The 27,350-nt window shown below is 37.1% G+C and overlaps 1 protein-coding gene across 2 annotated transcripts in view; it reads right to left on the reverse strand.

Moving 5' to 3' along the window:
- Positions 1-632: 632 nt before the first annotated feature.
- CDS1 (CDP-diacylglycerol synthase 1) overlaps positions 633-27,350 on the reverse strand; it is a 67,270-nt gene continuing 40,552 nt past the window's right edge. Inside the window, exons 6-13 of one of the 2 annotated variants that reach the window (XM_032239709.1) lie at positions 20,777-20,835; positions 18,812-18,894; positions 17,359-17,446; positions 13,795-13,863; positions 11,479-11,631; positions 9,363-9,482; positions 6,919-7,022; positions 633-3,400 (exon numbers count right to left, since the gene is read on the reverse strand). In XM_032239709.1, coding sequence (XP_032095600.1) covers positions 3,271-3,400; positions 6,919-7,022; positions 9,363-9,482; positions 11,479-11,631; positions 13,795-13,863; positions 17,359-17,446; positions 18,812-18,894; positions 20,777-20,835 — 806 coding nt within the window. In that variant the 3' untranslated portion in view covers positions 633-3,270. The remainder of the gene's footprint in view (positions 3,401-6,918; positions 7,023-9,362; positions 9,483-11,478; positions 11,632-13,794; positions 13,864-17,358; positions 17,447-18,811; positions 18,895-20,776; positions 20,836-27,350) is intronic. The other variant, XM_032239711.1, reaches the window with a different exon arrangement.

Consider the following 27,350-nt stretch of genomic DNA (forward strand, 5'->3'; position numbering starts at 1 on the left):
ATGGAAGAGGAGCAGATAGGAAGGATGGAAGTAAACTAAGAATTACTAATCAGCTACTCAATGCTGGACAATATGAGTTTTCAATGAATCCTTAAAACAACCCTATTAGCTAGGAATCATGAGGCGCAGCTTAGAACTCTGCAAAATAAAAGCTCTGGGGAAGGGGACAGGAGATGTCCAAGAGGCAAGAGGGAATGTGTACAGCTGGGTCTTGAGACCAAGCTCCAAGCTTTGTGTATTTGTTCAGAAGATGGAGAGCCTACAGAGAGCAGGCATCATGCCAGACAGTGGGTACACAGTGGCCAACCCAACCAGACATCATCTGGCCTGTGTAGAGCTTAAAGCTCTAAGAAGGGGCACACATTATTCAAGAGACTCACAAAAATACACGTGTAATTACAAACTGTGCTGATGCCATAAAAGTTCAGTACTCTTTGTATTAAGAGGACACTGCCTCTCAACAAATACAGATGTTTGGTAATCACCAGAACTTATTTTATTCCCAGCCCTGAAGATGTCACTGTAGGTGCTGGTGATGGGATGGACATGGCACAATACTTACGTATATCCGTCATTATGTTGTAAACACTGGTTTAATACTTCTTCTCCAATGAGAAAATGGCACAACAAAGTCGAAATATGATTTCGGTTTTATTTTCCTATCTGTTTCAGTAAAAGATTCAGAGAACTGATTGACACGTATCATAGGCTATCACCCATATATTTATACCCTAAATATACACTGTTTATGCTTTTTCTTTTTTATGGAATAGGTGACACTACCTTCGTTCAAACCAAAGTGAAAATGAAGAGATACTATAATTTTTAAAAGAGGGGTGTGTGGTCTTTTACTCTCAGAGAGTGAATGTGCATCACCACCACAAGGGGAAAGCACCGAGGAAGAATGGGCACCCCACAGGTCAGAGTCCAACAGGAGGTACCAGTAGAGTACCTCCAAAATAACAAATCTGGACCAATTAGGCATTCCTGTGATTCCTAGCTTTTCATTTTTCTACCACCGCATGGCTACACTGGAATTTAAGCCATTTTCACAGTGCAAACATCAAAATGATCCAAGTCAGGGTTCTATGGCAATCTTCTGCTAAAATATATTCTATTTTAATATACATGCTATCAAAGTATGCCTAAAAGGTCGATCTTGAGAGCTCTGTTAAAATCAAGAATTTGCTTTTTTAAACATATAGAATAATGTACATTCAACTCTAAAAGTACATTTGAGAAAAGCTATTAATGTGATCCCAAATATTTCTAGCTTCATATTTGGTTTTAATAACACTGATTTTATAACACACATATTCAGTAATGCTTTCTTATAATTCTGTATCTCAATGCCTTACCAATTATTTTAAATAAAAATGGGGGGGGAGGATCTGCGAATCTCAAGAGTTCTTTCTCATGCAAACTACTAAGTTTTTAATGTAAGTTCTTATCACAAAATTTTCATTTTATTTAAACTTTGATAGCCTAAATTTTTTATGACCAATATTTGAAGCTGTAATGGGAAAAAGGAAAACACAAGATGTTGAAAATTAAACTTGTAGGTGGCCTAATTTTAAAAGTGATCATTCCCTTCTATAACATTTCCAATACCAAATTTAGATTTGTATGGATAGTGTGAAATACACTGGCTGAACACATGCCTTGATGATGAATGTATGCCCATAAAATGGACTCTTGGTACTGAGTGAATCTATGTCTAATCACATGTACATTTGACAAGGCTGCTGGCTGACTGCGTCAGTGGAACCCAGGTATAGCTGCAATCTTTTGTTTTAGGTATAGTAGTCAGGCGGAAATATAAAATAATGGAAAGTTTTTGCTGATTTAAACAAAAATATTTACTCTTTTCATTAGCAAAACATTATTTAAAATATATCTATTTCTCCCCTCTGAACATTTAACTAGGAGCATTGGGCAATTTTTGAAGGTTTAGTACTGACTGTTTAATACAATAAATATAGCTGGGAGAGCACACGGCAGCAGTAGCTTACATACGTTCACCGATAAGAAATTTACTCTCATCTGGTTAGTGTCCAGTCCACCAAAGGAAAGGTTTGGCATTCGTGTGCTTTTTGTTCTTGGTAGGAATCAATCCTGCTTGATTTTCATTCTTGGAAGAAAAAATAATCAGCTGATATCCTCAGATTTTACGACATGATGCAAAAGAGCAATGGGACAAAGGTGACCTACGACCAAAAAGCTGGACTGGGATCGGGTCTCCAGGCAGATCTTCATTCTTGCGAGGCAAGTCTACAAAAAGCTGCACTAGAAGCCAGCAGTGAGGCGTCAGGGACGTGGGGGCGGGTCACTCCCACTCGAGTGAGTATCTCCTGCTCCACTACAGCCACAATCCCGACTCTCTACCCTACAGAACCATGGAAGCCAGTTCACAGGGAAACAAGGAATAGTGAAGCACATGACTAGAGAAGGCCCAGGCCACAGGTCATTGTTTTAAGCGGCCTCCTGAGCTACTGTCCTCTGTTGAGATAATCTGCAGAGGATCTGTACACTGTGTTCTTCATAGCAGAATTCTTCGTTGCTCTTGAAAAGTTTCTGCGAGGCTGTGCTTTTCCAAACAATTTTATCAGAAGTAGTTTGATAAAATTAAACTATTTCTTTCCAACGAACCAATCATGGCAAAAATTTCAGGCTCCCTCCCCTGAATTTTAAAACTACCTAAAGGCAGAGTATTTTCCCCTGGCAAATGATTACTTCTTTGAAAAGTAGACGATCTTTTTTTTTTTTTTTAAATCCAACTAAGCCCTTTAGGAAGTACTCCAGACTACACGAAGAGGAAGTGCAGGAAAGAACTGACTTCCTATTGTGCCTTACATAAAACATTTTGCTAAAATTAAGAGCAGCTCCAAGTGCAAAAGTAAATATTTGTGCAAAAAGGCACACTGCCAGGTGCAGTCTTAAAACATCCTCAACTTACTCATTTTATAGTGTTTGACTCTTTAAAATACCAGTCTTTTAAATTACAAAAACTAGCAAGTAAGGGGAAGGAAGTTCACATCAGAAAATACACTTTAGAAAAGGTACAAGATATTTTGCTGGCAATTTGCTACTTATTTCATAACATAGATCAAGTAAGTGTTCGTTAAATATTCACAGCAATTTCAGAGAGAAACATGTCTCCAAAACTTCAATCTATTGCATTTCTAACTATTTTTCTGTATAATTACAAAACATCTGTCAGTGTTTTTCTGCAGAATTCCTTCTTGTCAGTCTTTCCCTCTCTGGATCCAGTTACACCTTCAAGGCAGGTTGTAGGATTCCTTTCTCAATGAGATGAATCTTCAGGGTTTTATATATATTTAACTGATGTTCTGGTTGAAGCACCAACAACTGCTGTAGCACTTTGCTGGGATTTGGGCCCCTGATGATAAGGCAAAGAAGACGAGTTCATGCTATTTTAATAAAGACAAGGGAAGCATATACCCCTCAATTTACAACAAACCATTCCTTTAAGTGTAGAGTAGCAATCTTTACAGAATTAAAACAGTTCTTGATAACAGCTCACTTAATGTGCAGTTATTGTCAAGGGGATAAACAGAACAATTCTGCTTTGAGAAGCATACAGCAAAGAGGTAGAAAGAATGCACAAACACAAAACACAGGAGCAATCAAAGGCAAATGAAGGGGTGCAAATCTAAGCTCTACAAAAGTTCTCGAAAGGGCAACCTAAGTTAAAGGTCGGGATAAATGGCAAATCCTGAGACTGAATGAGACACAGGAACTATTCTGTAAGAAAAGGAGCCTGGTAAACATAGGACAAACCAAAAAGAGGACATGAAAATATAACTTAAAATTTTAACTTGAAAGAAACTTCAGATGATGAAAGGTACTTTGTTGAAAAGTATCTCCAGGGAGCTATGGATGTTCAGAGTCAGAACACAAAAGTCCTGAGCCTAGCACTGAAGCCCCTACCAGTGATACAGGTAGGTGCCATGGCTTTCGTTAAAAAAAAAACTTAGGTAAACTCCAATATAAAAAACAAAATCAAAGCACATCTGCTTTAAAATCCAATGGGAAAAAACAACATACAAGTAATGTATAGGGACAGCACAGAATTCTAAGAAAGACATCTATGTCGGTAAATAAACGTATGACTTACAATAAAGACTGTTCACATAGAATTATAGGAAGTAAAAATCCCAGCAACAAAAAAATGTCTGCTACTTAGTGATATCACAATGAGGATGAGTAGAGTAACTATTTACTCTGAAAATCTCTGACTTAACAAATCGAAAAGAGCCCAGATGAGCCATTCCATGGGTCCTCTTCATGCATGTGGCTCAACTCATCTGCCAAAAAACTGTGGCCATGTGCCTTTCACACTCAGGTCAGGATACTGTTCATCTTACTTCATTTCTTTAAAAGAGTCAGCAACTTCGCAGCATAAACCCAGAGCAGGGGCCCACAGAGAAAAGGAAGGCTGCTGTAGCAAGTTCAGCGAAATGCAAAATTGTGTCAGCAGGTGCTCCCAGCTAGTTTCCTCCTAACACTTTCACTGTCTTCTAACAGTCTAAGTATCTGCTTTCAAATGGTGGACAACATGGCTCAGCATGACATCTTCCTACTAAGAGAAGAGCATTTTTTTAAAAAAAGGAAGTGTATGAGTTAATGCCCTAAAAAGCTACCATATTCTGAAAACAAAGTTCTAAGGATTTAACCACTAATTACTAATGCCCAAATAGATCAATAAATAATATGCAAATAAGTTAAATACTCCCACTAAAAGAATAAAGACTGTCAACTGTGTTATAAATAAAACGGGAAAAAATCAGCTATATGCTTGCTAGAAAAAATAAGTACACATTAAATATAAGGAAAAAGAAATGTTAAAAGGAGAGACAAAGAAATACCACACAAACATTGACCAAAAGAAAACTGACATTGCTATTCTAATTTTCAACAAAGTAGGCTTTAAGGCAAGCATTAAAGACAGGTATTATATAATGACAAAAGGAACAATTCAACAGATATGACAATCCAAAATTTGTACACACCTAATACAACCTCAAAATATATAAAGCAAAAATTGATAAAACGACAAATAAAAATAGATATATTTACAATCACAATGAGAGACTGTAACAAAGCTCTCTTAGTAACTGATAGGACAAGCGGACCAATCACAAAAACAAAAATCAGTACAGAAGATTTAACTAAACCTCACCTCACACACACAAAACTACAACCAAAAACTACAGTACCAGAACAGATAACATGCTGTGCCAGAAAGCAGATCTCAAAATTATAAAATACTGAAATCATAGAGTATGTTTTTTGACCACAGTGGAATTAAGGAAGAAAAGTGAGAAAATCTCCATTTGTTTGAAAACTAATCAATACACGTCTAAATAACCCACGTGTTAACGAAGATGTAATACTGGAAGTCAGAAAATATATGTAACTGAATAAGGAAAATACAAGTATCACCACTTGAAGGGAATATAGCAATATTTAATTTAATAGTCTTCAACGGACAGATTAGATAAGAAGGCTAAAAATCAATAAACTAAGTTGTATCTCCAGAACTAAAAAAAGAACAGCAAATTGATCATTAAAAAGGACAAGGGAATGAAAGATGAGAGGAGAAATCAATTAGGTAAAAATATATAGTAGAGAAAATTAACAAAGACAGAAGTTGATACTTTTGAAAAGATCAATGAAATTCATAAACTCCTATCAAGGCTGTCTCAAAAATAGTTAATATAAAAATTCTCACACTGCTGTGGTACATATTTAAAATGTGTATTTAGGAATCTCTAAATAGGAATTTCCTTCCAAGCACTATGAAGAAAATTCATGTTTCCTATGGCTCAGGCACTATTAATAACTGTTCTGCTTCTGGGCCCCCAGTAGAGAACACAGAAAATAAAGTTAACATGTGGTTGATGTGGTTAGCCTTCACACCCAAACTGGTATTTCAAGGCAGATCCAAAACATTAAGGTTAAATAACAAGAATAAACCACCCTTTATAAAATGGCAATATTCAGCCTCCAGCCAGCCCCTATACACACAAGCGTGATCCCTTTGGCCTGCTTTATTTTGCTCTGTGACACTTACAACCACCTAACAAACTATATTTACTTGTTTGTTGTCCCTTTCTCATTCTTCCTTCAACTTCCAAATGGGAAAATATGAAGCCAGAGATTTGGTTTGTTTTGTCCCTAGAACATTCTATAACATGGCAGGCACTCAAGTGATAATTGGTTGACTGGATGCATTTCGTTAACTTCCTTTTTTTTTTTTTTTTTTTGAGACGGAGTTTTGCTCTCGTTACCCAGGCTGGAGTGCAATGGCGCGATCTCGGCTCACCGCAACCTCCGCCTCCCGGGTTCAGGCAATTCTCCTGCCTCAGCCTCCTGAGTAGCTGGGATTACAGGCACGCGCCACCTTGCCCAGCTAATTTTTTGTAGCTTTAGTAGAGACAGGGTTTCACCATGTTGACCAGGATGGTCTCGATCTCTTGACCTCGTGATCCACCCGCCTCGGCCTCCCAAAGTGCTGGGATTACAGGCGTGAGCCACCGCGCCCGGCCCCTTCCTTTTTAACTCTTAGTATTTGTGAAGTATTCATGATCACTGCCATGCCCACCGCTGAGAAATTAAATCTCCTCAAGTCTCAAATCCAATACCATCCACATTAACTGGGTCTTCAACTTGGTCCAGGACCATGACAGATACTACAGCTTTTTTAAGTTGTTCAACTGTAGGTAAAACAATCACAATTTAAGCACCCTGCTTAAGGTTCTAATTCCAGTTGCCACCATTCGCTTTCATATTGTAGATTACCACTGATGAAAAAAGATAGCTTACTCAAACTAATGGTGATAGAAATGAGAACTCAAAGAAATCATCTAAAAAATGTCTTAAATGTAAAAGTACCTTATAAAACTTGCGATGTACACATGTACAAAAGTTGCCATCAAATACTGACAATCAAATCTGTCCATTATCCCACCATGTCCAGGAATGGTATTTGCAAAATCCTTTAGAAACAAACAAATATATTAGCAAACTTTCAAAAAATCACCTGCTACAAAATTCCTGCCTGTGTATCTTTGGGATCATGGACTCACTCTAAGGAAAATATATTACCATTGGATTTTGTTTTTTTTTCTAAATAAGAAGTTACTAGAACACATCCAGCAGATTAAAACCACCATCTTCCAAATACCTGCTTCTTTTAGAATTATTTCTGAATTGACCCACAGCATTCAAACATTCATTAAACATTAAATCCAGCACTTATCTTTCTCATTAATGAAGCTTTTTCTAAATAAAAACTATATTAGCAATTACTAATCTAATTTTGTTATAGCTTTCTTAATCACAAGCTGTTTGGGAAGCTATTTTAGTGCTGTTAAAAGATGTACAACTGGTTCTAACTTGTTTATACTAATAGTTCTTACTCAAACATTTTACTACTATGATAAATATTTCTTCTTAAGTGTTAAGAGTAAAAAATAAAATTACGGTTAGCTCATCTGGGACACATTAGTCCATTAAATGGCCACACTGAGGGAATGGGTAGTAAGCCTCTGCAAACTGGTCCTGTACAGGTAGATTCACACGTCTGGGTGCCCAGGAAATGAACTGATTGCTCTTCTAGTTTACTCAGGCACCCCAAAATGTCTGAAATACAACAGCAATAGCTGCTTCATTTCCAACATGCAAAAAATTCTCATCATTTAACAAAAAACCTTGGAGACCATTAAAGAAAATACTGTTAAAATATAACTTTTTTCTTTTTAAAACAATAAACAATTACTGAAAATATCTTTCGTTAATTATTGTAAACCCATTTCCTTCCTTCTCTTCCTTACTAATCAAAGCATAAGAAAGCCACACTAACGCAAGGCCACTCTGCTGTTACAGCCTCTACAAGACACTCTTCCTGCACCACTGTTGCTGTAGTTCTCTGGGGACGTGTATTACCTTCCCTAGTAAGTGGTGAGCATCATCTTGTATATTTGCGTATACTGCATTGCACCTTACGTAGTAACTGCCCGCTGGCAAATGCTTGCCAAGTTCATTATTCCCTGCCCTATCGGCCGCGTGTGATCTGGCCCCACCAAACTCTGCAGTCTCATCTCCTACTCTGGACCACAGCCACACTGTTCTTGCTCACCTTCCAACAGGCTAGGCTCCCCCACTCCTCTGTATGCTCTGGAACTCTCAGTCTTCTCTGCAAGACTTCTTTTCTCAAATCTCTGCTTAAGTGCCACCTCCTCAGAGAGGCCTTCCCTGACCACCCAACCTTCAATAGCCACTCTCTAACCCTGGATGGTGCCTCAGCCATATGAGGGAGACCGAGATAAAATTGCTGAGATAACATGTCACTTTATGATGATCTAACCTAATACACAGGGATAATTTTAAGTCTCTGGAACAGGGGTGAGAAAAGTATGTCCCACAAATCAAATCCAGTCCATGACCTATTTTTATGAGTAAAGTTTTATTAAATCTAGCCATGCCCATTCACTGACATATTGTCCATGGTGGGGAGGGCTTCACACTGCCACAGCAGGGCTCAGGGTTGGGAAGCTGTAATAGAATATATGGTCTGCACATCCTGATAAACTTCCTGTTTGCCCTTTACAGAAAGAGTGTGATGAGACCTGACTTAGCGGAACGGGCAGTTACATAGCCAGAGGTTCTTCTGTGTGTCCCTTCAAGTGAGACTGTGGCAAAACACTAAACTTCAGATGATTCATGGCTGGATTCTTCGGTGAGCACTTGAAAGACCAAGATTCGGCCAGGCGCCGTGGCTCATGCCTATAATCCCAGCACTTTGGGAGGCCGAGGCAGGTGGATCACAAGGTCATGAGATCAAGACCATCCTGGTCAACATGGTGAAACCCCGTCTCTACTAAAAATACAAAAATTAGCTGGGCATGGTGGCGCACGCCTGTAGTCCCAGCTACTCAGGAGGCTGAGGCAGGAGAATTGCTTGAACCCAGGAGGTGGAGGTTGCAGTGAGCCGAGATCGAGCCATTGCACTCCAGCCTGGGTAACAAGAGTGAAACTCTGTCTCAAAAAAAAAAAACAACCAAGATTCTGGGTCTAATCCAACACTAAAAGGACACATGCCATTTCTATAAAGGAAACTGACATGACACTTAAAATGTATTAACATGGTATGACAAACCTAACAAGAAAGAATACATTAAGATCAGCATGGCAGCATTTCTGTGAGGCCGAAACAGATAGGATATAAAAGTTGTTGCCTAAGGGCTTAATGTAGATCATGAGTGAACCAAATTCCAGCTAGGTTACATTCTCTAATTATATTCTCTAATAATATATCAAAGAATCTAAACACACACCTTGATTTTGAAGGCCCTTTTGAATCCACTGGCAAAGAAGCCTCCGAATGGGCCAATTAAAGATGCAAAGGTTGACAGAGCAATGCTGTGGATCTGGAAAGGGTACAAGCTCACTCTTTCCTAAAGAGGAAAAAGAAGGGGACAAGAGGGGCTAACTTCATTGAAATTGTATTTGAGCATGCACCTGATCCATGAACCATGATATACATAGTAAGTCAAAGCACACACCACATTAATCTTTCAAACTTTAAGGATCATGGAAGAAAAGCCTATTGTAAGCCTTCTGAACCATCCTCTACTTAGACAGCATCTTCCTTCTCTCTGTAAGCATAATGACAGGAAAGTGGCACACTGAAATCCTGCACCTTGGTAGACTACCTCCCAGGTTGTCTAGGAACCTGACTTCTTACCAAGAGTCAGCTGAGTTATTTTCCAAATTTGTTTTTTTTTTAAATTAACTAGTAATACTTTGTTTTTGTAATCATATAATTTAATATTGTATTTTATTTCACTTTAATTTTGTATGATGAAATAAGAGAAAAGCTGGACTTTTCTCTAAAACTAAGATGAATGCTGTGGAAAAACACAAAAATAAGTTGCTTAAAGAAGATTATCAAAATCAGCATCAGTGAGACAATAACTAAAGATTTGGGGAGACAATCGTAAAAACTGAGAAGAATTCTGTAGTCAAAGTATTTTGCAAATTTGTAGTTCTTGCTCCTTTTTAAATAATCTAAAACTGCAACTTATAGACAGTACAAAATGGGTGTGGTTGAAGAAAGATGTTTGTGACACCAATTATTTCTTTTTTTTTTTTTTTTGAGATGGACTTTCACTCTTCTTGCCCAGGCTGGAGTGCAATGGCACAATCTCAGCTCACTGCAACCTCCGGCTCCCAGGTTCAAGTGATTCTCCTGCCTTAGCCTCTCAAGTAGCTGAGATTGCAGGTGTACGCCACCAGGCCCAGATAATTTTTTGTATTTAGTAGACACAGGGCTTCACCTTTTGGTCAGGCTGGTCTGGAACTCCTGACCTCAGATGATCCACCCACCTCAACCTCCCAAAGTGCTGGGATTATAGGCACGAGCCTCTGTGCCCAGCCAAGACACCAATTTTTTGACCAGTTCTCAAAGCAATAGCCTTGCTCCTAATCAAAGACTGGCAGTATAAAAAGTTTTATAGCAGGTAACAGATGTCTTGGACATTGAAAAAGTTCTTGAAAACCATGTACTAAGAACTCAAAGAGAAATAATTAATCTGCTTCTCAAAAATTAAGAATTTTACTTAAAAATAAAATGTTTCCGATACAAATATGTGTGTGCAAAGACACAGACACACACTCACTTTAACCAGCCACTCACCAGACCTGACGACACAGATCAGGAGGGTTCTACTGGAGAGCATGTCAACGTCCTCCAGTGTAAGGCCTCCAATATACCTTTAAATGAAGGCACTGTGCATTTGGAAGGAAAACTGATTTTTAGAAGCAGCAACTTTCTGCACTAATAAATGTCCTCTAAAAATCAAGGACTCGGTAAACTCGTGAATTTTTACTTAAGTTTTAAATTGAGTCAATTGATGTCATAATATGAGAAACCCATTCTAAACCATTTGTTTCATTTGATTTGCAACCTGTTCTCATCCATTTGATTTAACCTAACACTAACACCGCTCCTATATCAAAGAGTTAAAATTCTACAGAAATCAGTTTCTTGTACAAATGTGAATCCCACTTTTAAAGAAAGCTTAATCTTCAGGCCAGGCACAATAGCTCACGCCTGTAATCCCAGCACTTTGGGAGGCCAAGGCAGGCCGATCACTGCATACAGACTGGCCAACATGGCGACACCTGTCTCTGCTAAAAATACAAAAATTAGCCAGATGTGGTGGCGTGTGCCTCTAATCTCAGCTACTCGGGAGGCTGGGGCATAAGAATTTCATGAGCCTGGTAGGCAAAAGTTGCAGTAAGCTGAGATCTTGGCACTGCACTCCAGCCTGGGCAACAGAGGGAAACTCTGTCTCAGTAATTAAGTAAGTAAGTAAATAAAAAATAAAGGAAGCTTAATCTTCAGAGTGGAAGAACTCTAACCATGTTTATCTTGAACTTTTACCCTACCTGTCTCAACACTGCCTTTAGAAAGGGTGGAAGTGAATAATTCCGAAGCTGGAAAAGTTCTGAGGGCTCACATTCCGTCACAAAGGAGTTTACATCACTTCGGTATTCCACTGGGCAGACAAAGTACTGGTATTTGGATAACACATAGGCAGCCTGGTGTCAAAAGAAAAAAACAAAGCAAAAGTTCATGGCACATTGACTAAATATAAAAGCTATATATCAGAAAGGCCCAGAGGTAGAATGCCAGAATTTCCTTAATATTCTGCTAACTTTGAAAATGCTACATATTTTCAAAGTTAGATGGTCATAATTATCCTAGTAAAAGACTTAAAAGATCTTTAGAAAAGGAAAGTTTTTTGAATTACTGAGATTGTAATCTCTACATGATCACAATTATAATGGTACAGGAGAACAAAGAACTGCAGTATACCGCACACAAGCTTTTATTAATTTCATCAGTTAATAATTAACCAGTAATTCAAAATTACAATGAAAATAGTACAAAATAGTAAGGTGAAAAACACATTGTTCTTTTTTTTTTTTAATTGTACTTTAGGTTCTGGGGTACATGTGCAGATCATGCAGGATTGTTGCATAGGTACATACATGGCAATGTGGTTTACTGCCTCCATACCCCTGTCACCTCTATCTGGCATTTTTCCCCATGTTATCCCTCCCCTACCTCCCCACTCCCTGCTGTCCTTCCCCTAGCCCCCGCCAACAGACCCCAGTGTGTGATGCTCCCTCCCTGTGTCCATGTGTTCTCTTTGGTCAACACCCGTCTATGAGTGAGAACATGCGGGAAAAACACCATTGCTCTTAACCAACCCAGAAAACTTTGATTGAATTATTCTTTCCCTGGCCATATCACTGCAATTTTTAAAAGTAGCTCTCCTCAGCCTTGGAAGTAAGGTACATAAAATATGCTGTTATAAATGTAAATTGCTACACGACAATTTATTCTCTTTTTCTTGCAGCCATTCACCCTATTATTCTGCTCAAGAATTATTAATAGAAATTCAAGACACTAGGAATGAATATAAACTAATTTTGCTTCCAAACAGCCAGTTTATTTTACATATGTAATTTCATATAGATGTGAAATTTCTTTTCTCATTATTTTGTCATGCATTACATAACTTATGGGGTAGCTCCTAATTTTCTTCCAATGATATGGCTATTCCTGTGCTGTTTTCAAGTTAGTCTTTAATAACAAATTCTTATAATATTTAACTTCATAATGTTTAACCGTTCTCGCTTTGTAATGTAAAAACATTGGATGAGATTGGATTCTTTTGCATTCTTTTGTCAATTATTATCCCATCAATATTCTACAACAAAAATGTTAGAATAATTTTATCACATTTTATTAAAATGTTCATTGCGAATGAACTATATTTATAAATTAAAAGGAGGAATTCTGGTGTTTTTCCCATCCAGGGTCATAGCATATTTCCATTTATTTGTATATTCACTCTCTCAAAGCTTCATGTTGTTACTAGGTACTCTAGATTTGGATACGAAATGTAACTACAACTGTGGGAAACTAGGAAAAATGAAGCTTCCTGACAGTACTTTTTGTGTATTTATCTTATATCCAGCAATGGTACTATACTCTCATTCTCCCCAGACACCTTTTAATAAAAATCTAAATTGTATAACTGTAAACTAACTTGTAAAACATGAACAATAGCTATTTAAAATGCTAAAAGCGAACATTAATAATTTACAGTTAACAGGCTGTTTCTGCAAGTTGGGTCCACAACAGTAACCACCCACTGAGCCAAGTGGCCACCATGTGTTTAAGAAAGCAGAGCTTTTCAATAGTATTTGCCGCCTCTGCTATTACTCAAAGCCACCACCTGTCCTAGTACTTGTGCCCCACCTAAGGCAGAATAGCTATTAGTATTTAACTAACAGGTTAAACGTCCCACTTAAGGAAGAATAGCTGTTAGAAACTACCAAACACAACAGCAAAACAGCAAGTCAGCAAGACAGCTTGATGTCCATTAGAATTACCTGGGGCAGTTAATTGGCCTGGGATAAGGCTGAGACATAGATTTTGTTTAAGCTTCTCAGGGGATTCTATTTGCAGCCAGGATAAGGGCTACTGCTTCTTTTTAGTAGATTTTGATAAATACATTATTAGCATTTTGTGGTTTAATTTTTCTACGTTTAAAATAGACTAACAAGCTTGGTTTCTTGACAAATCTGATAACAATTATGCCATAGGGAAGGGACAGACACACTTTCTCCTAGCATAATTCATATCATTTTTCAAAATGTATATAAAATAAAAATCTTAGTAATACTCACAACGAATCCAAACACAACTGTGGAAAAGAAACCACCAATGAATCCTTCCCAAGTCTTTTTAGGAGATAACTAAAAAAAAGGCAAATAAAATTAAAAAGCATTACTGCACTCAACAAAACTCACAATATATATACAAACTCTATGCAATGAGTTTCCTCAATACCTTCTACATCTCTCCTTACTTTTTCTCTTATTGGAATAGTTTAAAAATCTTTTTCCTTTGTTCTCTGATTTTGATTTACTAGTGAAAATCTCTCTAATAATATTTAAACACATAGTAGGCCCTCAAATACTTGACATGCCATGAATGTGTTTGTTCGTGTTAAATGGCCTAAATTTATTTGTCTCTCAAAAGACTATAAACTCTAATGAAGTAACTGTCCCATGACTTTCATGCTAATATAAATCCTTATAATAGTTGGTATAAATTCTTGGAATAAGAATGAGATACATTAATTCCAACTACACACAGGTCTATCGGCCAAAAATAGAATGAGTACAACAAAACATGGACATTTTAGCACACATAATTTTCATATATTCCTAATACGCTATATACACACAGACTTCCTTCTGATATAGCAAAACACTCCAGAGCCCCAGATACTGTATTTGCTCAGGTATTCACATATCCTTCTTTTTTCACAATCCATGTCCATCTCCAAGAAGAAAGGAACATGTTGTGCTTCTAAGAAGAGATATTGTTTGTGGTGGAATCAGGCTATTTCTGCCCAGTCAATGGGACAACGATGGAGAGAAATCTGGAAAAAATCTAGATGTTAGTGGTGTCGGGGCAGGAGGAAAAGATTTAGAAGTAGAAGGTGCAAGTTGTTGCCAGAGGAGGGAATGACTGTGGTGTGTGGGGATTTGGTCATCTAGTCATTAATGAGGGACAGAAACCAAATAGCAGAATGAAGTCTCTGAAAACTAAAATAGGTTATGGGCTAACCTATAGGAGCTCTTCATAGACCTCTTGTCCTGATATTCATAAAGCCTCAAACCAAAACATATGGCAGAAATGGTTTCCTGACCAATCTGATAATAATTATGCCATAGAGAAGAGATGGACACACCTTCTCCTAGGGTAAGTCAGTATCAATGCCGTAGAGTAGGAGCAGACTCAAATTCAAAGGTGCCTGTTGATTATTTTAAGGATAGCTTACCAAATTAAATTGATGCACATCACATCTATTTAGGGGTTAACTGTTCAATTATTTAAGTATATTATACAACTAATCCAGCCTGATAAATTCACTAGAAGGCTGTGTTCAAAATCAGTCTTTTCCACAGCTGTAACAGCCTTTTTGAAGGCTTCTGATATGGTTTGGATCTGTATCTCCACCCAAATGTCACGTCAACTTGTAATCCTCAGTGTTGGAGGTGGGGGCCTGGTGGGAGGTGACTGGGTCATGGAGGCAGTTTCTAATGGTGAAGCACCATACCCTCTACTGCTGTCCCATGAGTTCTCATGGTACCTGGTTGTTTAAAAGTGGGTGGCACCTCCCCACTCTCCCTATTCCTTTGGCTCTGACCATGTAAGATGTGCCTGCTTCCCCTTTTGCCAAGATAGTAAGTTTCCTGAGGCCTCCCCAGCTATGCTTCCTGTACAGTCTGCAGAATCATGAGCCAATTAAAACTCAGGCATTTCTTTATAGCCGTGTGAGAATGAACTAATACAGCTTCCCAAGCAGAAAACTTGTCAGTCAGGGTAGAACTCTTGAATACATAAATCATGTGCTCTGGAGCGGCTTTAGAAATATTTAAAAAATATATAGCTTGATTGCCAGTATCCTTATCCAGCTCAGCCCAATGCTCTTTGAGTGCTGATACTCTCAGCAGATGCTCTTTGTGAGCTCCTAGAGTTTACAAAGGTTTCTGGAAGAACAGGCAGTCCACAAATTCCTGTAGTAATGCAAAACTACCCTCATACCACTCTGAACAAACAGAAGGCTTTATATCTGAACAATTATTTCAGTCCCTCCAAACTGCCTTCATATAACAACATCAAAACAGCCAAGTAATAATATGTCTGTGAGAATATTAAAAACTTTGCCCAATGATGTGAAATGTGTGAATTTTATCTGCAACTCCAACATGTAAAGCTCTTTTAGGCCAAGTGCAGTGGCTCATGTCTGTAATCCCAGCATTTTGGGAGGCCGAGGTAGGCAGATCACTTGAGGTCAGGAGGTCTAGACCAGCATGGCCAACATGGTGAAATCCTGTCTCTACTAAATAAAAAATAAGCCTGGCATGGTGGCAGATGCCTGTACTCCCAGCTACTCAGGAGGCTGAGGCAAGAGAATCACCTGAACCCAGGAAGCGGAGGTTGCAGTGAATCAGATTGCTCCACTGCCCTCCAACCTGGGTGACAGGGCAAGACTCTGTCTCCAAAAAATAAAAATAAAAATAAAAATAAAGAAAAGCTCTTTTAGAAGAAAGCAATTCTAGAAAATGATTTGCTTTCCATGAAAAATTGGTTTACTTCTTCTCCCAAATGAGAACTATATAACTTTTAGTTCATGTCCTTCTTTACCTCTATTGTCCATAAATAGAACCAATTCTATGGCCAAAAAAACCATGGTCTACTCATATGTATTTTCATTTCCCTTTCACTGTTACTTATATTTTATTAGCATTTTATTGTAGGACCCAAAATCTTTTCTTGATCTGAGTTTGGATGTAAAAGTCACACAAATGGATATGAAGATGTGAAGGTGATATTATATAATCTTCTAGAAAATTTAGTAAAGAAGAGGACAGGTGAGGTGACAGATTGAAGGGAGAGGCGAGTCAAAGAAAAGCCTTGTCTATAGGCTTGCTGGGAAGAAGGATAAAGAAAATCTGTACCAATGGCTGAGGGAAAGAAACCATAGAGCCCAGGGGCAGTGGTTCACACCTTTAATCCCAGTACTTCGGGAGGCTGAAACAGGAAGACTGCTTGAGCCCAGGAATTTGAGACAAGCCTGAACAACATGGCAAGATTCCATCTCTACAAAAAATACAAAAATTAGCCAGGTGTGCAGTACGCACCTGAAGTCCCAGCTACTTGGGAGGCTGAGGTGGGAGGACTGCTTGAGCCTGGGAGGTGGAAGCTGCAGTGAGCCATGATCACACCACTACACTCCAGCCAGGTGACAGAGTGAGACCCACGAAAAAGAAAGAAAAGGAAAGGAAAAAAGAAAAAAGAGAAAGAAAGAAAAAAGAAGAAAGAAAAGGAAAGAAAGAAAGAAAGAGAGAGAGAGAAAGAAAGAAGACAAAGAAAGAGAAAGAAAGAAAGAAAAAAGAAAAGAAAAAAAAGATAAAATGACGATGAAATGAGCCTTCACCAAAGAAAGGACAACTGATGAAGTCATGCCCTTACTGAGCAGCCAACAGAAGAGCTGATGAAGAACCCAGATGGATGTACTGGGAAATAATGGCTTGCTGCTCCTGCACCGTACAACTAAGGAAAATCAAAGCATCTCAGAAATAAAAAATTCACAACAGCACAGGTTGTTGGAAATGTTCTCCAGTGTCTAATCTTTAAGGTTATATAGTGGCTTGCTTATAATATTTTTCCATTACCTTAATTAATGGAGTTCTCCCAAAAAAAAATCCGAAAAGGTAAGCAGTTATGTCATTGCAGATAACACTTGATATTGGAAGAAGGAACCTGTTAAAAACAAACAAACAAAAAGCAGAAAAAGTTCATGTAAGTGGCAAATACTCACACAGGTTATGATTCATAATAAACCAACAGAATAACCCTCTGGATTGCACTGCAGCCTAGCCCAGAACATAACACTTGCCAAAACAGTAGAAATGATAAATATCAACAAAATTTGCCCACTCGCAATTTAAACAGAGCAAAATCTAAAAATAAACTGGGAAGGAAATAAACACGCTAGGAAAATACTGCTAAGGAAAATATTAACTTACTGATTTCTACAGTTATGAATGTGTACATTTTAGTTTTATGAGGAACATGTTATAATAAAAAAGAAAAGAAAGGCAGATTGAAAGCTGATCTTAAGAAAACCAGCCTTTTACTATGAAAATGAGTCATTTTTTAGACATAGCAAAATCTGATAAATTTATATCAAGCTCTTATTACATATTCTCAATTATTAATTTTAATTCTATCTTAGCTTGTGATTTCAGTAAACTCTACTAATGTACAGAACCTACTTACTTCAGTAACTGCCTCTATCAATGAAAAGTCTGTACAATACATGAAAAACAATCTTAAAATGATTCTGGTTACATACACATACACATACACATACATATACACATAGACAGACACACACACACACAGACACACACCCACACTCTTGGTAAAAAGACATGAAGCTGTCAAGGGAATACGATATATCTTGATAAAACCCACCAACTGTTAAAGATTTTAATTAATGAGTTTAAAATGAACATGGGGAAAGTATGGTTAGTTTTTTAAATCTTAAGCTTTTTCTCCATTTCAACTAATTTTTAAGTTATAATTTTTACCTAACAAAAATGCTTTCTGAATATGCAAGCCACTGCCATAGAGTGATGAATTTCTACAATCTGGAAACCCAGGTCTACATAAGAGCAAAGTAGAAAACCTACCCAACTTTCACCTGAAAAAACATACATATCCTCATAGCAGTTATTAACAAGCAAAGTTTTCTTTGCGTGGGTTTTTTTTTTTTTTTTGCATTCTATGTAAATAATATCTTAGCAAACATTATCTTTAAAGTCTATTTTTGTGAAAAGTCACATTAGGGTTTATTAACACCTGAAAATGTAATTGTTTGGGGCTTTTGTGGGAACTTCCTACATTTTATTTGGAACTTGAATAAGAATGGTATCCAGTTGTTAATGAAGCATTTTGTCTTTAGTTGTCAAATAGTAAGCAAAACTCAGTAAGACAGTTCAATGGAATACAGGAACAACAAACAGTACATTTTAGTAGAAACCTGTAAGATGCTGTCCAATGTTAAAGAGCTATAAAAGTGCTACGACATAACTATAAAGCAGCATAATACTGTTGCCTTACCATATCATGCCTTCAAACAGACTTTGGATGACAAGGTGTGACTGAGTAACAATTATCAGTAAAGTGACATGAGTCCATGCGAACTGTTAATAGCCCAACAATACAAAAATTAGTGAACACAACTGATCAGTGCAGCTGAAGAAGCAACAGCAATACTGAAACACAAATATCTACCATGACTTTGGGTCAAAATGTGTAAGTTAAGAGTCATATAAAATAAACACTGTTAGTAAATTATGTTTCTTTTGTTGCCTACTGGAACCTTCAAATAATGAAAACATTTATTTAACAAAGTAACCTCAATTTATATACAAATAGAATTCCCATAATAGATATAGTACTAAATTTTAAAACATATAAAAAATAAACCATTATCTTGAATCATTAGATTTGTGAATAAGAAAGTGATAATGAGAAATCTCCGTTGATGTTTTAGCATTTAAAGAGGAACACTTTACTCTGGCTGCATTCTGCAGTTATCAAAAAATGCTAAAAATTACTTCAATGACAGTATTCAATTTCAAATTTTTAAAAACCTTTGTGTTTCACCAATTCTACCTAGCCTTAGAGATGGCCACTTTTAACATAAGTAATATGGGTAGAATGTAAACAAAAAGAAGCTAGGGTTTCCATGTACTAGTCTTATAATTTTTATTGAAATTCATAAAATTACTTTTAAAAATTCTTAAGATTTTGATTTATTCTCCCTGGACTCCCACTCTTAAGACAGGGTCTCACTCTCTCACCCAGGCTAGAGTGCAGTGGTGTGATCACAGCTCACTGCAGCTTTGACCTCCCAGGCTCAAGTGATCCTCCTGTCTCAGCCTCCCCAGTAGCTGAGACTGCAGGTGCACACCACCATGCCCAGCTAATTTTTGTATTTTTTGTAGAAATGGGGTTTTGTCATGTTGCCCAGACTGGTCTCAAACATCTGGGCTCAAGGTATCTGCCTGCCTTCGCCTCCCGAAATGTTGGGATTATGGGCATGAGCCATCGACACCTGGCCTTTTGATTTATTCTTAATAAATCTGTTTCTGGTTAAGCAACCATATTATATTGGTTGCCTTATTTTGTTCTATTTTTATCTCCTTAGAAGATACAATTCTCTTTTACCCTGATTGCTTAAAAATTCATAAATTTTTTTCCAATAGATACCATTTATATTTTCACTGGATATTCTACTATTTTTAATTGTCTTGATTGCTGGTACATGAAACTCACTAAGAATTTTACTCTTCATGCTCAGATCCCCTGAAATTAGAAACATAAGAAACACAACAATTACCCAGCAATGATGTTCTACAGAATGTCTTAATGGAGAAAAGCTAAGCATAAAAAACAGAAAATATATTCCAAGTCCAAAATAAGCCAATTACTTAAATTTACAGATCTGAATACTACTTTGCATTGCACAGCGTTACTAGCTACAGTTTTATAAAATAATAAAAGTTCCTATGTAAAGTGTTACACTTCTTAAGATAGGCTTTGGTACATTGCACAAAATACCTTATGCCAAAAAGAATTACAGAATTCTATGACCAAACATAACTACCAAGACAGTACATGCTCTGTTCCTTTATGCTCCTGCCAAGTGCAAGTAAACAGCTACCTTCACAGAACAATATGGTAGTTGTTTCCCAGACTTAGTTACTGATCAGGACACTAAGAAAATTCTTCAAATTTCTACAAATTTAAGAAACCCAAATACTTTAAATTTACAGCCTTTGAAAATATTCAAAGAAAAAGTTTTTAGTAAACTTTGAAAACAGTTTAAATTTTAAAATGCTCACAAACTTCTCAACTTTACTAATTTATATTTAATAGTTATCTGAAATCCAAATATCCCTCACATTCACACAAAACAACAGCTAGCAGATTCGACTGTATCTTCTCACTACAAAAAGAAAAAAAAAGTTAAGGGTTTTTATCACAGATAATGACTAAGGAATAATGGTTAATACACACCATATAAAACTGCAGACGACAATGTTTCTTCACCAAACTCAGTACAAACATGCAGAAACCTGTTCAACAACAAAAAACATGTGCTCATTGTAAATTTGGTACAGAGTTAAGATTCCCTGAGCCCAAATAAACCAATTTCCTATATCACAGCTAGGCATATTTTAGCCATTTAGTCAAATGCCAACTCTCCTACTATCTTATATTATGGATATTAAGTAAGCTTCTTGAGGGAAACAATCTTGTACTCTCCAAAGTGCCTAATATATTCCATGGCACAAATTCAATAAACAGCCTCTGCATTAATTCAATTAATTAGTCCCTTGCTAATATGTGAGCATGGAAAATAGATCTTAAATTTACACAGAATTTATTTGTTATAAAAATACATCAAAAGTATGTACAGAATGTTTTCAATCTCTACATAATAGAAAAATTAATAACATAGCAGCTAAAGTCTATTGAATGCTTACTATTTCTAGGTTCTTATCTAAGCATTTTAACATTAATAATCATAAGCCTTTGTTATCAACTCATTTATCCTTTCAAAATCCCCATAATATAGATACTCATTATTAGCTCCACTTTACAGAGGAGAAATGCACAAAGGGCTTTATTAATTTACTGTGGATCACAGGGCTAGTAAACAAACATTCAAATCCTATTGACCCTTAAGAGTCATGTGGTTCCATAAACTGAGATCAGCAAAATTCAGGTTAAGAGCAATTTGCAATTTCTCAAAACAAGACAATAATTACAGTAAAATGTAATACTCTTAATAATGTAAACACTTACAACAGTATTTGTGTCTAAGTATACATTTTACAAATAACAATGATAAGTTATTAAATTCTAACCAATTAAGTGAAATCCAATAATCATATACTAAAATAATGGGAGGCAATATGAAGCACTTCTTGCCCAAAATACCAGTACACTTCTAAAGATAGGTTTACTTTACAGATGTGGATATTGAAAATACATAAACCAAGTTTAATTTCAGATAAACTGCTATGTATGCATTCTATTCTGCAGCATCTTTTTTTTCCTCTCTCTGTTTCTCACTCTGTGGCCCAGGCTGGAGTGCAGTGACACAATCACAGCTCACCGCAGCCTTGAACTCCTGGCCTCAAGCAATCCTCCCACCTTGGCCTTCCAAAGTACTGAGATTACAGGTATGAATCACTGTACCCAGCCTTTGCAGTATCTTTGAAGAGTGAGTCCTCCAAGATAGAAATTGAATTTTCAGTTGACCAATTCTATATAAAATAAATACTAGACTTTGTATATCCAAGTTATACTTACCAAGGCAATTCTACCAATAGAGTAAACAAAGAAACAAACTAACAAACACTAAACAAAGCAACAAACTAAACAAAGAAACAAACAGCAGCTGCCTTTCGCTACTTTTGATGATCAATTTGAAATGTCAAAGCATAAAGGACCATGACAAAATGAAGACAACGTATATTGACCCCAATCCTATCTCACCTCCTATTTGTCATCTATGAGGTAATCCAACTAACTGGCCTGCACAAGCAATTTGGACACATTTTCTGAGTGGAGGCACAGCTGAAAGCCATTATGTTGCTTTATTGAGAGAAAGACAGAAAAAGAGAAAAAATGAGAGATACTAAAAAATGAAATTAATAGCATTAAAATGGCCAGTTGTATAAAAGATTCCTTTTAAAAGTCCTGCTTTTGAGTTTTTCTTCTATAGCAGGTAGACTTATCTTGAAGGTCAAGTAATAATGTAATTTCTATGCTATTTGGTTCCACTGATCCATGATTAAGGATGAACGCAGACTGGACTTGGTTCAAAGGCCAATGGGTAAGAGCAAAGCAGAGACACAAGACAGAAACCATGTTTTCTGTCCAAACAGACCCCTTGACTCTCCCAGCACAGCCTTGGGAACTTCTCAATGTCATTAAATATGAATTACCTACTCACAAGTACTACTCCAAAATATATGGTTTTCTTTTTCATGAAATTATAACACCATTCACCCTCACATTTCTTCAAACAAAATTACCAGTAGAATCATTTAACATTTTCCTAATGAACATTTTATCCAGGGCAGCCTTGGCAACTCACATTTACCTGATCCAATTTCACCTATGGGATAATAATTGTCTTGACTCCTAGACACATTAATAATCTCTGACTTCCTCCAAGTCAGAGAATGTATCTAGGAGTCAGATAATTAACTGTCTAACTTAAAAATATATTTATATTATGTTTTAATAAATCTATGGAAAGGGTAGCTTTTTGTACACTTGGATCCATAGTTTTTATTTTTTCCTGATTAACAAAGAATGGCTGTATGACTACTTCTAAATTAAAATGACAGAATGTGTTGTAGAACTATAAATAAAAGCACTGAAAAGCATCCTAATATATAGTGCTTTACATAAAAGTTATACTTATCATCATTTATCTGTATAATATTGTGTCTGGTGTTCTCAATACAAAGGTACATATATTGTGTTGCCCAGCATCAGAGCTCTCCGGTGATTAGGCAGATACCCAATAAACTAAAGAAAGATATATTTAAAAAGTACAAGAGAATGCAAGTGCAGTGTCCTATGCCTATAATCCCAACAACCTGGGTGGCCAAGGCAGGAGGATAGCTGAGGAGGCCATGAATTCAAGACCAGCCTAAGCAACACAGCAGGATCCTGTCTCTAAGAAATAAAAGTAAAAATTAGCTGAGCCGGGTGGCACACATCTGCAGTCCCAGCTACTTGGGAGGCTGAGGCTGGAGGATCATTTGAGCCCAGGAGTTTGAGGCTGCTGTGAGCTATGATCAAGCTATTATACTCCAGCTTGGGCCACAGAGCAAGTCACCATCTCTCTCTCTCCTTTTTTTTTTTTTTTTAAAAAAAGAAGAGGATGAAGATTTTTAAGGGGGTCAGGAAAAGTAAAGGAAAAAACACAAGATACTGAAAAGCCTAACAGATGAGAGAGAGGGAATTTCAGAAAAATAGATAAAAAATATTTTTCCAGCACCTATCATATGCCAGAAACAAGAAGCAAAAACAAATTAAGATAGGCACTGTCAGCCGGGCGCGGTGGCTCAAGCCTGTAATCCCAGCACTTTGGGAGGCCGAGGTGGGTGGATCACGAGGTCAAGAGATCGAGACCATCCTGGTCAACATGGTGAAACCCCGTCTCTACCAAAAATACAAAAAATTAGCTGGGCATGGTGGTGCGTGCCTGTAATCCCAGCGACTCAGGAGGCTGAGGCAGGAGAATTGCCTGAACCCAGGAGGCGGAGCTTACGGTGAGCCAAGATCGCGACATTGCACTCCAGCCTGGGTAACGTGAGTGAAACTCCGTTTCAAAAAAAAAAAAGATAGGCACTGTCATTCAGGAGCTCATACTCTTGTGGAAGACACCAAAAACTAAGAAAAAAATAAAGTTGTTTTTTAAATTTACCATTGATCATTAGTCAAAATTTAGTAAACATATGTACTCCTTAATTCAAAAAACAGACAGTAGGATGGGCCCAGGATTAGCTTCTGACTCATCTATCATTCTTTCACTTGGTTATATTCTTCATTACACTTGCCAAAACCATCAAAACTTTCTAGCATCAAATTAAATAAATTCAAAAGCACACTGCATTGCTTGCCTTTATTCAGACACGACTACAACTGAGTGGTTCTGAAAAAGTTTTAAATGAATATGCACTGTAGAGATTGTCATACAAACCAATCATCATATTAGTTAAGATTTTTAAAAGTTTTCTATTAATCTGAATGGTTAGTCTAAGGTATAGAACCAATACTAGAATGCATATAGAATTTAGTAGTCTTTAATTCAGAAACTTTAAGTAGTTTGGAGATACAGTCTTTTGTGAAATTATTTGTGACACTTTTTTAAAGATTTCATTAGTATCCTCTGATATAAAAGATAGGATGTTTGGGGAAAACATCTTAATTATGCATTAATTTTAGCTATACCTTAGTTTTATATGTCCATCAATTTTCTTGAACTGAAAGCATAACATTCAAATCATATTATCTCCATAAGAACTTTAAAGAAACCAAAATAGCTATGCATGCACATACACAAGCAAAAAATAATTTATTAAACATAATATGCACATCACTCTAGTTGGATAAAGAAATGTAAGGTAATGATATTAAGGGTCAAAGACCTTAAGTTTGTTTACCCATCACTGCTAACCATGTAATCTCATGACTGCTCTGGTTTCTAAAGAGCCCCAATTCCAAATCACCAAGTTGATGAGTTCTTTCTAACATAAATCTAGACTCTAGAGAAAATGTTTGTCTTATTATTTTTAGTCTCCCTGATTTTCTCTGCTATCAGTCACTCATTTTGCAACAAAATTATCTAAATGCCAAGATAACTTCCAGGTCAGAGTCAGTGAGACACTTTGTATAATATTAAACAAGTCATTTAATTTCATGGAACTCGATGAGGGGGTCAGAACTGGAGATACCTACATTTTATTTAAATAAAATTCAATGTCAATGAAGAAGCTTGAACTGTCTCTGCTTTTTAAATCTGGTAAGACATGTATTGTCTGAAGTCATTTAACCACTATAATAGAACTAACATTTTGACAGGGCCCTTGAAATATTGTTTAGCTAAAAAGACTTGCAAAGATTTCCACAGCACAATTTGAAAGAAAGGTACAAATATCTCAACGTTAGCACACTTTCTATTTCCATAGTCCTGTTTCAAAGTCTAGCTCCATTACCTGGACTAAGCTCACAAATGTTGCTAATCACTTCAAGAGTAGCCACTAAGGCCTCAAGACTCAGCAAACAAAACACTGATGCTAAGGAAGTATCACTAAGAAGCACTGTGTGTGGATGTGCATGTTCTCAGCCTTTTAATCATTTATCCAGCAAATACACATGGGGACCCTAAATGCTGGACCTGCACTGTGCTCTGGAAATTAAACAAACATGAGAGGTACACCATGGGTGCTTTTGGTCTAACCAAGCCATTTTTAGGCCACCCTTAAAATGATAATAGACATAGAATTCTATACATGTTTTATACTGGAAGTCACGTCATTTAACTAAGCAGCTCCTAGTGGACTATGAGGTTGCATTTTTTTTTTTTTTTTTTTTTTTTTTTTGAGAATGGAGTTTTGCTCTTGTTGTCCAGGCTGGAGTGCAATGGTGCGATCTTGGCTCACTGCAACCTCCGCTTCCCAGGTTCAAGGGATTCTCCTGCCTCAGCCTCCTGAGTAGCTGGGATTATAGGTGTGCACCACCACGCCCAGCTAATTTTTGTACTTTTAGCAGAGACAGGGTTTCTGCATGTTGGTTAGGCTGGTCTCGAACTCCCGACATCAGGTGATCTGGCGCCTCAGTCTCCCAAAGTGCTGGGATAACAGGGGTGAGCCGCTGTGCCTGGCCGAGGTCACATTTTTAAAGTATATCTATATAGTTCTATATATATATGTATATATATATAATTCCAGGAGCTATCTATAGAGCTGGGCATGGTAATACACACCTGTAATCCCAGCTACCAAGGAGGCTGTGGTAGAACGGTAACTTGAGTCCAGGAAATCAAGACCAGCCTGGGCAAAATAGTGAGATCCTACCATAAAATCACAAAAAGTACATTTGTGTGACTGTAATGATGTCAATATCCTGGTGTGATGTACTATAGTTTTGCAAAATACTACCATTGGTGAAAACTGAGCAAAGTGTATTATTTCTTACAGCTGCATTTGAATATGCTATTATCTCAATAAAGAAGTATATTTTAAACAAATAACCTGTGATATATAAACAACTTTTCATTGACTGTCATAAAATAGCAGTTGGGTTCTACGATCAGCCTGTGGTATTTTTATTTTATAATTTATTACTCATTTAGTATTAACTACAAACTGTAAGAGTTTAGGCCCTCACTACATTCAGTGTGGATTTCAGCAATAGCTTCCTATCTAGTCTTCCTGATAATGTCTCCCAATCTACTTTATTTAATTATGAATCTTATTTTTTAGCTTAAAATCCTCCACTGGTTTCCCAGATACAAAGTCCAGACCTTTCCCATGACATACAAATTTTCTCAAGATGTGGCTCATGCCTACCTTCCCTATCTTTAATGCCTGCCATGAACCCAGAACATGCAATCCTTTTTCACTCTCATGCCTGCACAGCTGTTTCTCCACCTGGAATGCACTTTTCTACTATTGGATACTTGGCAACTGTCTGCTTGCACTTTATTTCTCCTAAAACATATCATCTCTTCTCAAAGGCCCTCCATGGTCTTCCTTCCTCTTCTTCATGCTCCTGCCAGGACTTGTTCACTTTTCAGCAATGAACTAGAAGACTCATATCTCACCATCTTCAAGACCCTGGAAGGCACATAATCAGCTTCATTTCTGTTTATATCCTCAACATCATTCACAGTACCTAGCATTTGGAAAGCACTCAAATGTTTGCTCAAAGAATGACTCTGGGCTGGGCACGGTGGCTCATGCCTGTAATCCCAGGACTGGGAGGCCAAGGTGGGTGGATCACAAGGTCAAAAGATCAAGACCATCCTGGCCAACATGGTAAAACCCCATCTCTATTAAAA

Source organism: Sapajus apella, unplaced genomic scaffold (assembly GCF_009761245.1).
Source record: "Sapajus apella isolate SASKATOON/1434 unplaced genomic scaffold, GSC_monkey_1.0 scaffold45, whole genome shotgun sequence".
Lineage (NCBI taxonomy): Eukaryota > Metazoa > Chordata > Mammalia > Primates > Cebidae > Sapajus > Sapajus apella.